This window comes from Gorilla gorilla, chromosome 12, assembly GCF_029281585.2.
Source record: "Gorilla gorilla gorilla isolate KB3781 chromosome 12, NHGRI_mGorGor1-v2.1_pri, whole genome shotgun sequence".
Taxonomy (NCBI): domain Eukaryota; kingdom Metazoa; phylum Chordata; class Mammalia; order Primates; family Hominidae; genus Gorilla; species Gorilla gorilla.
Window position 1 is genome coordinate 111,889,607 of NC_073236.2, and position 16,649 is coordinate 111,906,255.

The following is a 16,649-nucleotide window of genomic DNA, read 5'->3' on the forward strand; positions in this document are numbered from 1 at the left end:
AAGTGGACATGAGGGATCTCACTGGGGTGATGGAACCATTCTAAAACTGGATAATGGTGGTGGTTGCTCAAATCAGCCAACTTATTAAAAGTCATTTAACTGTACACTTAAAACAGGTAAATTTATGATATGTAAATTATACCTCAAAACGGCTACTGGGGTTGTTAACATGGCATCATTGAGAACATAACATTAGTAGAAGTTTGAAGGAAGAGTATTAGCCATGTGCATATCTGAGGGAAACATCTCGACAACAGAGAGCCTATGCAAAGACCTTTGGGCAGGAGAATACCTGGTGTGCTTGCTGCACAGCAGGGTGCCAGTGTGGCTGGAGCTGAATTTGAAAGAGGAAGGTAGGAGATGAACAGACAAAATTAATGATGGATGGAAGATGGTGGTGATGGGAATCATACAGAGTTTCGTTTTTTCTTTTTTTTCTTTTTTTGGGGTTTCTTTTATATATATTTATATATATTTACATATTTCTATATATTTATATATATATTTATATATATTTATATATATATTTATATATATTTATATATATTTATATATATTTATATATATATTTATATATATTTATATATATATTTATATATATTTATATATATTTATATATATTTATATATATATTTATATATATTTATATATATTTATATATATATTTATATATTTATATATATATTTATATATATTTATATATATATTTATATATTTATATATATATTTATATATTTATATATATATATTTATATATATTTATATATATTTATATATATATATTTATATATATTTATATATATATTTATATTTTTTATATATATTTATATATATATTTATATATATTTTTATATATATTTATATATTTATATTTATATATATATTTATATATATATATATACAAAATTTAAGTTCTGGGATACATGTGAAGAACGTGCAGGTTTGTTTCATAGGTACGCACATGCCATGGTGGTTTGCTGCACCCATCAACCCATCATCTACATCAGGTATGTCTCCTAATGGTATCCCTCCCCTAGCCTCCTCCCCACCAACAGGCACGGGTGTGTGATGTTCCCCTTCCTGTGTCCATGTGTTCTCACTGTTCAACTCCCACTTATGAGTGAGAATACGCCATGTTTGGTTTCCTGTTCCTGTGTTAGTTTGCTGAGAATCATGGTTTCCAGCTTCATCCATGTCCCTGCAAGGGACATGAACTCATCCTTTTTTATGGCTGCATAGTATTCCAGGGTGTATATGTGCCACATTTTCTTTATCCAATCTATCACTGATGGGCATTTGGGTTGGTTCCAAGTCTTTGCTATTGTGAACAGTGCTGCAATAAACATACGTGTACATGTGTCTTTATAGTAAAATGATTTATAATCCTTTGGGTATATATCCAGTAATGGGATTGCTGAGTCAAATGGTATTTCTGGTTCTAGATTCTTGAGGAATCACCATGCTGTCTTCCACAATGGTTGAACTAATTTACACTCCCACCAACAGTGTAAAAGCATTCCTATTTCTCCACAACCTCTCCAGCATCTGTTGTTTCCTGACTTTTTAATTATCGCTATTCTAACTGGTGTGAGATGGTATCTCATTGTGATTTTGATTTGCATTTCTCCATATAGAGTTTTTTATACCACTGGAAGGACTTTGGCTTTTACCATGAGAGAAAAAAAGAGAAGTACATAAGGTTCTGGGAAGAGAAGCGATAAGGTCTGACTTGATTTTTTAAAGGATCATATAATTATAAGTTGCAAAAAGAAAATATAAAAGGCACCATGTAAGCTAGCTGCTTCCAGAGTTACTGACCTCTCTTACCTGACTGGGATATTGGAGAAGTTTTCCATTCAAAGGAGGGGGAAACTTGTTAGTGTCTCAAAATGTGGCCTGCAAGCCACATACATCAGAACAACATGGAGGCTGGTAGCACGTGCAGGCCCTCAGGCTCCACCTCTGACTGCTGAATATCTGGGGCTGGGGATGAGACTCTGAATCTTACAAACTTCCCAGGTAATATCTTTGAGAAACACAATGAACTAGACAAACATTAAGGTCTCTTTAAACTCTAAATTATGAGAAACATATAGGCTACCTGGACCATGTTTATCTAAAGAAATGACTAGGATTTACAAATGGACATCTGAATTGATTATTTCGTTATGGATGAAGTCATCTTTTTTCCATTCTCAAAAATCCTTACCCAGTTGTTTTTTTTCCCAGCATAAATTTCCATGTTCTCTCCATACTGTGGCTCCTCCAGTAATGTCTGGTATTCAAACATGAGGCGGGAGCTCTCCCGGAGGCGGCTACATTGGAATTGGTGATATTGTTGCACAAGTTCCTTCACCACAAGTAACAGACATTCAGGATTTGAAGGATTCCAGGAGGCAAGATTCTGTAGAAGTCGTAACAAATAAAAGACCAGTTAAAACTGAAATTTCATACAAATCCAGTATCACATTCACACATCAATGTAGAGGAAAAGAGTAATAGAAATCTAAGAGGAACAGACTACTCCTCCTTAGCCATATACCCAGAGATGAAGTTAGAGAAATCTTTTGATATTGGCAATTTCTCCTGCCTTCTAAAAAAATCCTTGCAGAAAAATTGAGGAGGAATTCCATCATGAATAGGCAGAAAAAGTGAAGTGTAAAGCTGGGTAGTAACAAAACAAGAAACCTAAATATCCTAGAAGACCATAATTTTAGCCCTGGAAGACTTAATTTGTTTCTTATTCTTTTATAATTTTAATTTTTTTGATCTCTACCTAAATTCAGCATTATATGCTAAAGTAATTCAACTCAGATCCACAGACCATCTGTATCTGTAATACCAGATATAAATAAACGCTCTGTAAACACTAGAGCCTCACAGAAATATAAGCACAATGGTGACGGTTAGGCCTGAAAAAGATAGGCATAAAATAGAGACATGGGAAAATGTCTGCCAAATGCGCAAATCTGAATAACCACAGTTCATCCGTCAGTCACTCCTCCAAGTGAAAAAGGGTGGTTCCAAGAAAAAAGCAGCTAGTTCAGCTTGGAACTCAATCACACTCAGGATTTTCCTTGAGACAACGTACTTAGGTATGCAGTAGTCCTCCATGTGTACTCTCATTGTGTCGCACAGAATATTGAAAGCATGTGTACTCAAGGGTTATGACTTTATAAAATTCATAGTTTTTGTTACTTCATCAAAGACTTTATTTTTTTTTTTTTTTTGAGAGGGAGTCTCGCTCTGTCGCCCAGGCTGGAGTGCAGTGGCGCGATCTCGGCTCACTGCAAGCTCCGCCTCCCAGGTTCACGCCATTCTCTTGCCTCAGTCTCCCGAGTAGCTGGGACTACAGGCGCCCACCACCACGCCCGGCTAATTTTTTTTGTATTTTTAGTAGAGACAGGGTTTCACCGTGTTAGCCAGGATGGTCTCGATCTCCTGACCTCATGATCCGCCCACCTCGGCCTCCCAAAGTGCTGGGATTAGAGGCGTGAGCCACCATGCCCGGCCAAAGACATTCTTAAGTGAACTGTCGTTGTTTTTTTAACTGAGTATGTGTGACAACAGAGAATAAAATAACCATGAGTACAGCTTGATGTCTGCTGTGGTTAATGCCAAGTCATCAGTTTTGCCCACCACTGCTTCTGCAATGTAAATGCAAACATTAACACTGTAAAAAAGATGTCATAATATCTTAATATGATTATGAAAACAGTTTTGACTTTGCAGACCCCTGAAATGGTCTCAGGGATCCTCAGAGGTCTGCAGACCACACTTTGAGAACCATCAACACTACTTTATATTGTCTTAAGGACAAACCAAGCATAGCTTCCACCAAAAGAAAACAAAGAAAAAGTAAAGGAATGCATTTTTTAAAGGAATTACTTTGCTCTACTGAGTGGGTTGATTTATAGGAACTAAATGACAATGGGGAAATTCGTAAGTGTTCTTTCATTTATAGGAAAAATGGGTCTTAGGATGTTGAGATAAAGATGATGAACAGAGGAAAAGGTAAGAGCTTCAGCATCATACAGTGAATAAGAGGGGTATCTTGATATGAAAGTGATTTGATAAGTAAAGTACAAAGTTTTCCCTGGCAAATCTGTTGACCTCAATAGCCAGAAACTCCGTCTGAGCTGTTCAAGACTAAATTTAAAGTATCAGTAGGATATAACAGCACTGTATAGAACTTAAAATGATCCTAACATAGCTTGCTATGCATTTCCTTCAGAGAGCATTGCTAAACATTTATAAGCAAGAATAAAATACAATATTTCATTTCTTGGTCAAGTATTCCTTACCAGTCCTCATTCCCTACTAGAGCAAAAAGAAAACTTAGTTGTCTTGATTTACATTTTTTAAATTCTGTCATTTCTCCTTAGTTATTTGGCAAGTTACAGGCCTATATCCAAATAATTTTTAAAAATTGTAAAAACATATAAGTTGGCAACATACCTTACCAACTTGAATTCATTTCAAGTGATTCAAACAAATTGTTAAAGACATACCAACCAGTCTCCTTCCATTAAAATATAATTTCTTTATTGATCTCCTTAGCCATTCAAGGCAAGCTCACTGGAAAACACTCCCAATCAAGGATGGTTTAGCTATACTAAACAAGATAAAAATTCCTCTAGTATTGCTACACGACCACTTTTACTTGTTAGGTAATTTGTGGTTTGAACCACTTTGCCTAGAAGGGGAGAAAACAGAAGATATATAAAGTTTTACTTACTCCCTAAGAATAGGGCATATTTTAAAAACAGGTCTGGCAATACAAGGCATTGGAGCTTTCCATTCTCTTGAGTAGGAGATACAGAAAAATGCCCAAAGCTCCTTCAGGGAAAGAGGAGGAGGAGGCATAAGTTAGCAGGCATCTATGAAAAAGAGAAAAATAAGTGTTTCTCTCTCTATTCACAAAGTTCTTCTTCTACATCTTTTTGGTAATGCTTGAAGGAAGAAATCTGAAATGAAGATGGTCACAAAGAGTAGGCACAGGGCACATCACATATTAACAGAGAAAAGAGCATACAAAAAAGGATTCCAAAAATGAGGAATGAAAAACGCATTCAGAGAAAGTGATAAAACACAGTCAAAGAAAATAAACAAAAGCAAAAGAAAATTCACTACTATTTTATAATAGAAACTTCATTCATTCTCACGAAAACACCCATGAAACAGTTCAGGGAAGGTATCACGCCAATTCTTTTTAAAGACTAGTTAACTAGAGAGATTAAATAACTGCTCACATTCAAGTGTAAACAATAATTGAGACTGTGTAGAATGTAAATCTGCCTACTCTTCCTCCAATCAGTTAACTAAAATATCAGTTTTGAACCAACGAACTGGCACTTGCCTCTTTGTGGTCATGAGCGAACTCATGCATAGTGGTAATTTTGAATTGTTTACTTTGGCTCCCCTGTCTAGGCTGCCTGACAGGACGAGTGCTCCGAGTTCATGTGACCCCTCACCTTCCCACATTTCTCTCTCGTAAATACACTCCATCACGTACCTATGTGCTCCCATATCAATGGCTCCGCAGACTTGAACAAGCCCAACCAATCCTCAGAGCTCCTCCTTATCAGAGCTTCCTTCTTCAGAAAGACAGTGAGGAATAGTAGTTTCAAGGCCTAGCTCACCCTCAATTCCAGTTCCACTTATCAAAACCCATAGTTTTTTGGCCACAGTGCCACAAATTTAGACATGCGCGAGGATACCTATAAACGGAAAACACTGAGAAACAATGTAGTCTGTCCATGTTTGTGGGGAGATAAAGGAGGAAACTAAGCAAATGAAGAAATGAGACTTGGAACCATCTCTGCTTAAAAAGGGAGGGAAAAAAGTCTTCCGGGGGGAAAAAAATTATTTAATGAAATTAATCTTATGATAAAAATGTTCAACTAATAAAAGGATAAGGTACAGGAATACATTAGAAATATAACAAGAAAATTATCGAAAACTTCTTACTACAAAATTTTGCCCAACTCTCTAGCATATCGATAAAATAAAAGGAAATTAAAAGAGACTGACAATATATGAAAAGTATGCAAGCCCATTAGTGTTAAGGAAGTATAATTTTCCTAATTTCTCCTTTTTAATAAACTAATTTTTCATTGAAAAAGTAATATATGCACACGGTAAAACGAATATTTTTTAAATGGCATAAAAGAATGTAAAGAACAATATTAAGTCTCCCTCCAGCCTATATTATGAGATCTTCTCCCTAGAGAAGATACCTTCCCCCACACAGGGCCTGCACACGACACCAATGTCTGACCCTTCCTAAGTTCCTCCACATGACCCATGGCTCTGCCACTCTATGCTGCCTCTCCCACTCTTTGAAGCTCCAAACACTGCTTCCATGGTGCATGCTTCCCTCAGATCAGTGTCTTACTTTCAAATTATTATCCTGATAGTGCTTCAGCTCCACAAATTGTTTCTGGCTCCCATGGAACCCTCTGATTTGGCCTGTCCCTCACCCAGCATTTCCCACAAGAGAAGAAAGTTGGGCAAAAATTATGAGAAACAATGTTTATATCTTAAATTAGTCAAGTTCTTTTTTTCAGCAAACAGCTAATGTTGGTGAAGATATAATTTCATGGACCTTTTTACACAAGGAATTGTAAACTCATACAAGTAGTTTGTGTGTGTGTGTGTGTGTGTGTGTGTGTCAGAGAGACAGAGAGTCTTAGAAATGTTTATTCTCAATGCCTCTAGAAATCTTATTTCTGGGAATCTAGCTAATCTGCAAATAACTAAAAATAACGGGGGGGGACTTTATAGACAGAAATACACATAGAGTAATTTGTAATATCATGAAACTGCAAACAATCTAAATACCTGATAATAAGAACTGTTTTAAAAACTGTTAAAGTAATTCAAATAAATAATCTGCAACTATGTTTCTATACTATTATAGTATGTTTATACAATTATATATATAATTTATAAACAATTACAATAGCACAGAAACAATTGCAATAACACAGAAAATACTTTTGTTAAAACACTAAATGAGGAGAGATATAAACCTATATATACATTATGATTACAACTTGGCTATCCCCATCCCTTCCCAACCTTCCACAGCAAAAACCATCTTAACATGGAAAATTTATTGGGAGAAATGTTAATAACTGATATCCATAGTTGGAAGCTATTTAAAAGAGTTTTTTTCTTCTTCTTGTTTTTCTGTATTTTCCAAATTTTCTGAGTGTATATACATGCATATGTATGTATGCATATATAAGACATGCACATACTTTCATAATGGAAATATAACTTTTAAGAAAATATAATAGCATACTTCACGTATTTTATTTCACACTTCACATATTTCATTTCTGTTTTTCAATCTCAAAGTTTAAGAAATTCCATTTGCCATTTATACATTTTATGAGGTCAGACTCCAATTGTCTCTTCTACACAACTAAAAAAGTTAGCCAGTGCCATAACCGTCTGGAAAACAAATCTTGCATCATTTAGCCCTAAACACGTATGCTTCAAGTAACTTTGAATTTACTATTTCTTAAATTCTGAGCCTCGCAGAGCATTTCCAGAAAGCTAATGCAACATGCTAAAGTGTAGTGGTCACAGTTGAAGCAGTTTATTGTGTTTCCTTAGCCAGAACTCTTTTGTGTTGCATTCATCTAAATGCAAAGTCTTACTAAGCAAAAAGAACAAATCTGGAGGCATCACATTACCCGACTTCAAACTATACTGTAAGGCCATAGTCACCAAAACAGCATGTTACTGGTATAAAAATAGGCACATAGGCTAATGGAACAGAATAGAGAACTCAGAAATAAAGCCAAATACTTACAGCCATTTGATCTTCAACATAGCCAACAAAAACATAAAGTGGGGAAAGGACACCCTATTCAACAAATGGTGCTGAAATAACTGGCAAGCCACCTGTAGAAGAATGAAACTGGATCCTCAGCTCTTACCTTATATGAAAATCAACTCAAGGTGGATAAAAGACTTAAATCTAAGACCTGAAACCATAAAGATTCTATAAGATAACATAGGAAAAACCCTTCTAGACATTGGCTTAGGCAAAGACTTCATGACCAAGAATCCAAAAGCAAATGCAACAAAAACAAAGAGAAATAGATGGGACTTAATTAAACTAAAAAGCTTCTGCACAGCAAAAGAAACTATCAGCAGAGTAAACAGACAACCCACAGAGTGGGAGAAAATCTTCACAATCTATACATCTGACAAACGACTAATATCCAGAATCTACAAAGAACTCAAACATATCAGCAAGAAAAAAAACAATCTCATTAAGAAGTGAGACACATGCACACCTATGTTTATTGCAGCACTATTTGCAACAGCAAAGACTTGGAACCAATCCAAATGCCCATCAATGATAGACTGGATAAAGAAAATGTAGCATATATACACCATGGAATACTATGCAGCCATAAAACAGGATGAGTTCATGTCCTTTTCAGGGACATGGGTGAATCTGGAAGCTATCATTCTCAGAAAGCTAACAGAGGAACAGAAAATCAAACACTGCATGCTCTCACTCATAAGTGGGAGTTGAACAATGAGAACATATGGACACAGTGAGGGGAACATCACACACTGGGGCCTGTCAAGGGCTGGGGGGTAAGGGGAGGGAGAGCATTAGGACAAATATGTAATGCATGTGGGGCTTAAAACCTAGATGATGGGTTGACAGATGCAGCAAACCAACCTGGTTCATATATACCTATATAACAAACCTGCACGTCCTGCACATGTATCCCAGAACTTAAAGTAAAATGTTTTAAAAAGTGGACTAAGGACATGAATAGACAATTCTCAAAAGAAGATATACAAATGGCCAACAAGCATTTGGAAAAATGCTAACATCACTAATTATCAGAGAAATGCAAATCAAAACGGTAACACAATACCACTTCAGTTCTGCAAGAATGACCAAAATCAAAAAATAACAGATGGCGTGGATGTGGTGAAAAGGGAACACTTTTATATTATAAAAGTAAAAAAAGGGAATGTAAACTAGTACAACCACTATGGAAAACAGTGTGGAGATTCCTTAAAGAACTGAAAGTAGATCTACCTTTTGATCCAGCAATCCCACTACTAGGTATCTACCCAGAGGAAAAGAAGTCATTATATGAAAAAGATACTTACACATGCATGTTTACAGCAGCACAATTTGCAATTGCAAAAATGGGGAACCAGCCCAAATATTCATCAATCAACAAGTGGATAAAGAAAATGTGATATATATCATGGAATACTACTCAGCCATAAAAAGTAATGAAATAATGGCATTCGCAACAACCTGGATGGAATTGGAGACTATTATTCTAAGTGAAGTAACTCAGGAATAAAAAAACAAACATCGTATGTTCTCACTCACATGTGGGAGCTAAGCTACGAGGACACAAATGTATAAGAATGAGGACACAAAGGTATAAGAATGACACATTGGACTTTGGGGACTCAGGAAAGGGTGAGGGTAGCAAGAAATAAAAGACTACACGTTGGGCACAGTGTACACTGCTTGTGTGATGGATGTACCAATCTCAGAAATTGCCACTAAAGAATTTATTCATATAACCAAACACCACCTGTTTCCCAAAACCTACTGAAATACAAAAATTAAAAAATTTTAAAAAACCTGTACACAAATGTTCATAGTAGCATATTCCTAATAGCTAAAAAGTACAAACAACCCAAATGTCCATCAACCAATGATGAATAAATACAATGTGTACACACATACAATGGAATATCATTCCACAATAAAAATACTGATTCATGCTATGACAGGGATCAACCTTGAAACATTAAGCTGTGCAAGAAGCCAGACCTAAAGGCCACACATTGTATGAATCCATTTATACAAAATGTCTAAAAAGCCAAATCTATAGGGACAGACTGTAAATTAGTGGTTGCCTAGGGCTGGAGACTTGGGGGAAAATGAGGACTGCTAACGCGTACACAGTTTCTTTTTGGGAATGATTAGAATGTTCTAAATTCACTATGGTAATTGATGACTGCACGACTCTGTGGATATACTAAAACAACTGAATTTTATACTTCAAATGGATGAGTTACATATCAATTAGATCTCAATAAAGCTGTTAAAAAGGAAAAAAGTAAAAATCTACAACTTAGAAAGTAATAGTGCATTAGGTAATTTCTCATTTTAAACTTCTAATGTCTATAATCATGAATAAATTATACAGAATATGCGGAAAAAATAAAATAAATGGGAAGTCTTAGGAAATCACCAACAACATTTTACATTTCTAACAAAACTGGAACTGAACGAGCATGATTTTTTAAAACGTCACTCCATCTGGAGAATACCAAGGATAACAACAAAAATAAATTTGCTATTGACCTATTTGTAAGAGGACCAAGTATTATCAGCAATAAGTGTTTACACTGTACATTTTGTTAAGTATGTATAATTCCTCTAATATATCATCTAAAACAATTGAAATGAAATCATTTTAAACATATTTTCCTAATTTCTTCAAATATAACAATTTCCAAATTTTGTAAAGTCAAGTGGACATAACATGAATTTGAGGATGGGAGAAAGAGAAGCTGGATTAAGAAAAACTAACTTTGGGACTATTCAGAGCAAGTCTACTCCTTCTTCCATGTAAATACCCTTCAAATATTTATAGTCATGTGGCTAACAAAAAAAGGTAACACAGCACTGCCAATCACATCCCTTATGGTTTTAACTTGCAGATTATATTTTGGGATTTTGTTCTTGATAAATTTCAACTATTACGAACAAAATGAAGTGGAGACAAGAAAGAATATCATAGTAGTACCCTTCACCACTACAAATTGTAGCACACTCATAGAAATAAATATTGGTAAGGCAAAAAAATTAAACAGGGTAGTTCTGTGATCCTCCATGGCTTTGTTTTCAAATATTCTAATAATTCTCTTCCCCCTTGTAAGCAGAGCCTATAGAGTCTGATGAGATTGTTGCTATGATGTTTGAAGCTGTTCAATGCAGTCTAAAACACAGTGGATTCTGGGATGCACAGAAGTTAATTAGAAAGAAATGCACCTGCAGCGGGCCCGCTTCGGCCATCTCTCCCGCCCGGTTTCCCTCAGCGTGCGACTGTGTGCTCAGCCCAGCACCATGGGCAAGTGGGACAAATGGGTAGCCTATATGAACCCAACAGCAATGGCGAGATCAAGGGGTCCAATCCAGTCTTCAGGGCCAAAAATACAGGATTATCTGAATCGATCAAGGCCTACCTGGGAAGAAGTAAAAGAGCAACTAGAAAAGAAAAAGAAAGGCTCCAAGAGTTTGGTTGAATGTGAAGAAAAAATGAATGAGAACTGGAAGAAAGAACTAGAAAAACACAGGGGGAAATTGTTAAGTGGAAGTGAGAGCTCATCCAAAAAAAGACAGAGAAAGAAAAAAGAAGAAATCTGGTAAGTATTCATCTTCTTCTTCATCAAGCTCTGATTCTTCCAGCAGTTCTTCTGATTCTGAAGACAAGGGTAAGAAACACGGAAAACTGAGAAAGAAAAAGAACGGTTCACATAAATCTTCTGAAAGATCCATGTCAGAAACTGAATCAGACAGTAAGGATAATTTAAAAAAGAAAAAGAAGTCAAAAGATGCAACTGAGAAAGAAAAGGACATTAAAGGACTCAGAAAAAAGAGAAAGATATATTCTGAAGATAAACCTTCATCATCTGAGTCCTTGTCAGAATCAGAGTATATGGAGGAGGTACGAGCAAAAAAGAGGAAAAGCAGTGAAGAACGAGAAAAAGCAACAGAAAAAAACAAAACAGAAAAAGAAGCATGAGAAAAACAGTGGAAGAAGAAAAAGAAGCCTGTTAGTTCAAGTCCTGACTCACCATAACATTCAGAAAAATCAGGATTCCCTTATAAAGAAAGCACAATGTCTGAGGAAATTTCAACTGTGAAAACTACAACATATTTACTAAAATGCATGAATTTTCTTGTTTTTAGAATTATTCCTGGACTATTCAGTAGCCACTCAGATGCCACTGTGTGAAAGGGCCATAAATGTTGCCTGCTGCTTGAACATCTATTTTTTTGTCTTCCAGTGCTTGATAACTCTGGTAGATAATACACTGCAGTTGTACTAGTGGTTAAGATATTTGGGAATAAAATTAACACTTTTGACTAGAAGTGTCTAAAGATAAACCAACAGAAATTGAATCTGGATACATCTTTAAGATGTGATCAGAAACGACTAGATGACTCTAGTTAAAATTTTTGAAGGCGGGATTAAATTAATATTTCAAAACCCTTACTCTGTAGATAAATGTATTTTAATTTTTCCCTTTGTATACTTTTATTTACCTGGGGAAGGAGCTTTTAGGGTTAGGGGGTGGTTTGCTATCTCTTTAGCTAGCAGAATAGTGTGCCTTTGATCCTCACACATCTGTTTTGTGGACACAGCAGCCATGCTTCACAGGAAGGTCAGAGCTGGCTACCAGCAGTCTTGCCCTTTACTGAGCTTAGTGTCATCCTTGGATGCTGTCATATGCTGCTTTGAGTGAACCAGAGAAACAGCCATTTGCAGCATGAGAAAGCCCCAAAAGCTCTGGGATTTACTTCCACTTCAATAATAATGAATATTTTTTAGCATTAGAATGTGTTATGTCATTTGAATTAATTTTGATTACACTTTGGCTTCGGAAAGGAATTATTTTAAATAGACACTGGTACTTTCTGAACCTGATAGCTAAGGATTCTAAAATGCACATTTTATACTAAGTTTTAACCAGTCAGGAAAATTTTATGTAACCAGTGATAGTTTATTTTTTGTATGAATTTTGTTTAGGCTGCAATGTTTAGTTTTTGTTAACTCCTCACTCTCGCTGTTTTAAGTTCATTACTATGTTTAACAACCTACTTGCCAAGATATTTAGCATGTAAAATGCAGGGTTTTGATTTAAAAAAAAAAACCAGCTTCATATTGAAGCTGAGACTTAACCATAAACAAGTTGAGTGGCAAAAAAAAAAAAAAAAGAAAAAGAAAAAGAAAGAAAGAAATGCAAATATCTGCCATCCAAATGAATAGCTAAGTAGACACCAATAAATGGCCACTTCTGGGATTAATTTGGGCTAGTAAAAGTATTCCTAGAAACACAGTTAGGTTAAGTCCTCACACTTACTTAGGAACTGTGTCTGTCAAGTAAACTGAATGTATGCCAGTAAAACAAGGTGATTTGCGACTTGTGTTTAGGGGCTTCTGGTGGAGCCAGAATTAGTCTGAACAGAAGGCACTTCAGGCTTTCTAAAGCCTGTTTTAACCAGAACACCTCTGTTCTTCTGGTTTTTGTTTGTTTTAGTTTGGCTTGGTTGGAGTTTTATCAAAGATGTTGTTATTTGAAAAGAATCTTTTTTTGGAAAAATTGATCTAGTCTAATACACAGTGAATAGTTCAGTGAAATCTTAATGTTACCTCCCTCCGTCCTGTATGTGACCCTCATCTCAATACCAGAAGCCCTGCTAAGTGGAATCAGTAATCATAACATGGCCATGGAGGAATGGCATAGGATCTTCACAAAAACGTGAAGAAAAGTATGTCCCTTTGTTTTTTCCTTTCAGTTTTTGTTTTTAAGACTTTAGCCACAAATTATCAAATTAGTCAACAAATATGCAGCTCATGCTTGGAGTAAAATGGATTTATCTTCTTAAATCCTACATATCTTAACGATAAGCAGAGTGGAGCTGGCAGTTGCTCCAGAAAAACTCATCTGTTTTGGGGAGTTTTTGGGAGCAGCCATGGAAGCCATGGAAGCTTCTGATTGTGGTTCTGCCCCTCCTTTATCTTGAGCTCTCCAAGGTTCTGACCTGCCTCTCAACCAACAACCAACTTTGCTGTGAGCCACGTGTACACACACACACGTGTGTGTGTGTGTGTGTGTGTGTGTGAAAGAGCTTTTTTTTTTTTTTTTTACTTGCTGGACAAAATCAATCAGACCATTCCCTGGCTTACAACCAATGAAATCTTCTAGCTACTTGTGGTAATATGATCCTGATTCTCATGTCAATACAGAACATGACAGTTATATATTCTTGAGGAGGACATATGTCTTGGGCAAAATGCACAAATACCTTTGTAGCTGAAAAACCACTTTCCCATAAAAGTTTGTGATAGGACTGGTAAGACTCATAATGGAGAAAAAACAAAATAGGAAATTTTAAGTCTGAACTTTTCAAAATGCCATTCAGTAGGCAGCCTCACCCAGTTGCTAGGTAAGCCAAACTTCCAACTAACAGAGGAATTCTAGGGCATGTTCAAATATCTATCAAGAGATGACCTACTGGTGGAATCTTATCAGAATTTATCATCTCAATTTTGTGCCAGGATGTCAGAATTTTTGGAGGTGGCATACTTCACATGTCTAGTTTTTATAGGCAAGTAAGCTTTAAACCTAAAACATGCAAAAGTATCCCAAAATGATAGCTAATTATAATTATGGCTCCATTTATAAAATTCAAAAGCCTGTGATGTCCCTTCTTGCCCATCAGAAATTGCTATATAGATTACCTTTCAGTTCCTCTTAAAAGAAGGTAACCAGTATGCAGCCCCACTCCATCTTGAATTTCCACTTCGAATGAGTCTCTAGGATCACCCAGCTTAATTCCAACTTGTGTTTCTTTCTTAAGAATCGGGGATAGATAAATGGGAGGAAACAAAGGTGGGAGAGAAGTGGAGAACAAAGAAATTTTAAACCACATCTCTTGATCTAATCTTCCTCATTTATTAAGAGAAAGAAAGTAGGCAAATTCCTTTCTATCTTGGAAAATCCCTCAAGTGGGACAGGAATGAAAAGAATACCCTCCAAAGGAAAAGAATCTTAATTAGCCATTTTTCTCTTAAAACTGTAACCACGCAGAGAATAAAAATAATGTATTTTCCAAAACACGCATTAGAGAACTAAGGTCAAGAACACAAAATTATTGAACATAAGCACCGTGAAGAGTACTAGAGTGACTAACAACTAAATATACTCTATTTCTTCCACAGGTGTTGTCTTTATCCTCACAATTTTAAGGTAATATCGTTTAAATACAAAATTAAATCTATTTGGGGCCAAAATGCTCAAGTTTTAAACCAGTGGTTTCTCAAAAATATATGAATTAATATTATTAGGACAAAATGTTAATGTAGGCTAAAATTTGACTTATGAATCCTAAACATTAAAACTATTTTTGTGGCCCCAGGTTGGCTGTGGTTCTAAAATGAATGTCACCATTTACCTTAGCTATTGATGCCACACACCTTCTCAATTAATGCTACTCAGACCCAGAGTATGAAAGGCAATGGCAGAAAGGGAATTAGCAAATATGATTTCTAACTTAATTCAAATTGTTTTTCCTGGGGATGTATTTAAATTTTCCAGGTTGCTCGAATATCATCCAGGGATGTGATTTTGAAGGAGACAGCTTGTTACTGTTTTTCCTGGCTGTACTACAAGAAACAACAGTGTGAGCTTATTTTAAGTTAATGTGTGCTTCTGTGTTTCTTTACAAGAAATTAACTGCAATCATTTAGTTAAAGCAAACACTTTGTTAGTGTTACACTTTTCATTAGAAAATGTCTTCAGGAATCTTTCAAACTTAGAGAGTTAAGAATCCCAATTCCGTCCAAAGATTTTAAACTTGGAGCAAATTATTTAAATCACAATGAAAGATCATTTAAGCTTAGCGACCCTTTGCTGGCACTGAATATTTTATAGCCATAGGGAACCCCTATCCATTCTCCCAGATCAAGATAGTAACTTTTTTCCTGTCTCAGCCGGCACCAGACCCCACAGTAGATTCTGATTTCCTTCTGACTACGATAATCACAAACAAACCCACAGGAATGGGCAGTATGGAACAAGAAGAGCAAACAGTTTCAACCAATTTGTTATTTACAACTGGAGAAACATCTGCAGGCTCTGACACCTAGTTTCTGATCTCTTCCCTAGATGACTTCCCTAGTGAGAACAGGCCCCTGGGCTACAATGATTTATATTATGTAACTGTTTCTCCGCACCTTAGCTGAGCTCCCTGGACTTTAGACCTGCAATATTTGCCAGACCCTCTTCCTCTTAGTCAAAATCCCAGCTATAGGCTTTTCTGGCCGGTGTCTTAAAACCACCAATGTCCTAGTAACACAACTTATGTGTAAATGGGCAGGTAGAACTCTGAATGAAAACGAGACTACCCGAGGCTCTTCGGGTTGTAACAGCCACATGCAGCTATAAGAGCAAGAAAGAAAAAGCAAAGCAAAATAGACACTCAGCTGAAGGAAAGGATATCCACAAAGCACAATACACGGGATACTAAAGAGCTTTCAATGTCTTTACTCTTCTCCCTAAAAACTCTACCTCTTATCCCCAGATCCATATAATATCCTTGGTCTAAAAATACATTTAGTAAACATCCATTGTTTCACGTCCAACATCCATTCCCCTCTTGCTGATAACACCAAACCAAATTTTGTGGGGGAGACTTCCCTTCCCCGTTCTCAGGCATAAGTTTTGAGTGGGAACCTCCAGTTCTCTATAAGCTCTATAGGTCCTCACTATCTAACCCCATCGACATTGCCTATGCACTTAGCTCAATGTTTGATTCAGCCACTGGACACATATCCAGTCAAACC

At 36.1% G+C, this 16,649-nt stretch overlaps 1 protein-coding gene and 1 pseudogene across 14 annotated transcripts in view; one reads left to right on the forward strand and one right to left on the reverse strand.

Annotated features, from left to right (window-relative positions):
* The window catches only part of BABAM2 (BRISC and BRCA1 A complex member 2), a 452,513-nt gene that overhangs the window by 310,678 nt on the left and 125,186 nt on the right, over window positions 1-16,649 (reverse strand). For all 14 annotated transcript variants that reach the window (XR_002004718.3, XR_008676775.2, XM_055377654.2 and 11 more), the window contains one exon: window positions 2,210-2,404. Coding sequence is in view for 12 of the 14 variants with exons in the window: in XM_055377654.2 (XP_055233629.1) it covers window positions 2,210-2,404 (195 nt within the window). In the remaining 2 variants the exon portion in view is untranslated. The remainder of the gene's footprint in view (window positions 1-2,209; window positions 2,405-16,649) is intronic.
* LOC109025757 (protein FAM133B-like) lies at window positions 11,144-11,879 on the forward strand (annotated as a pseudogene).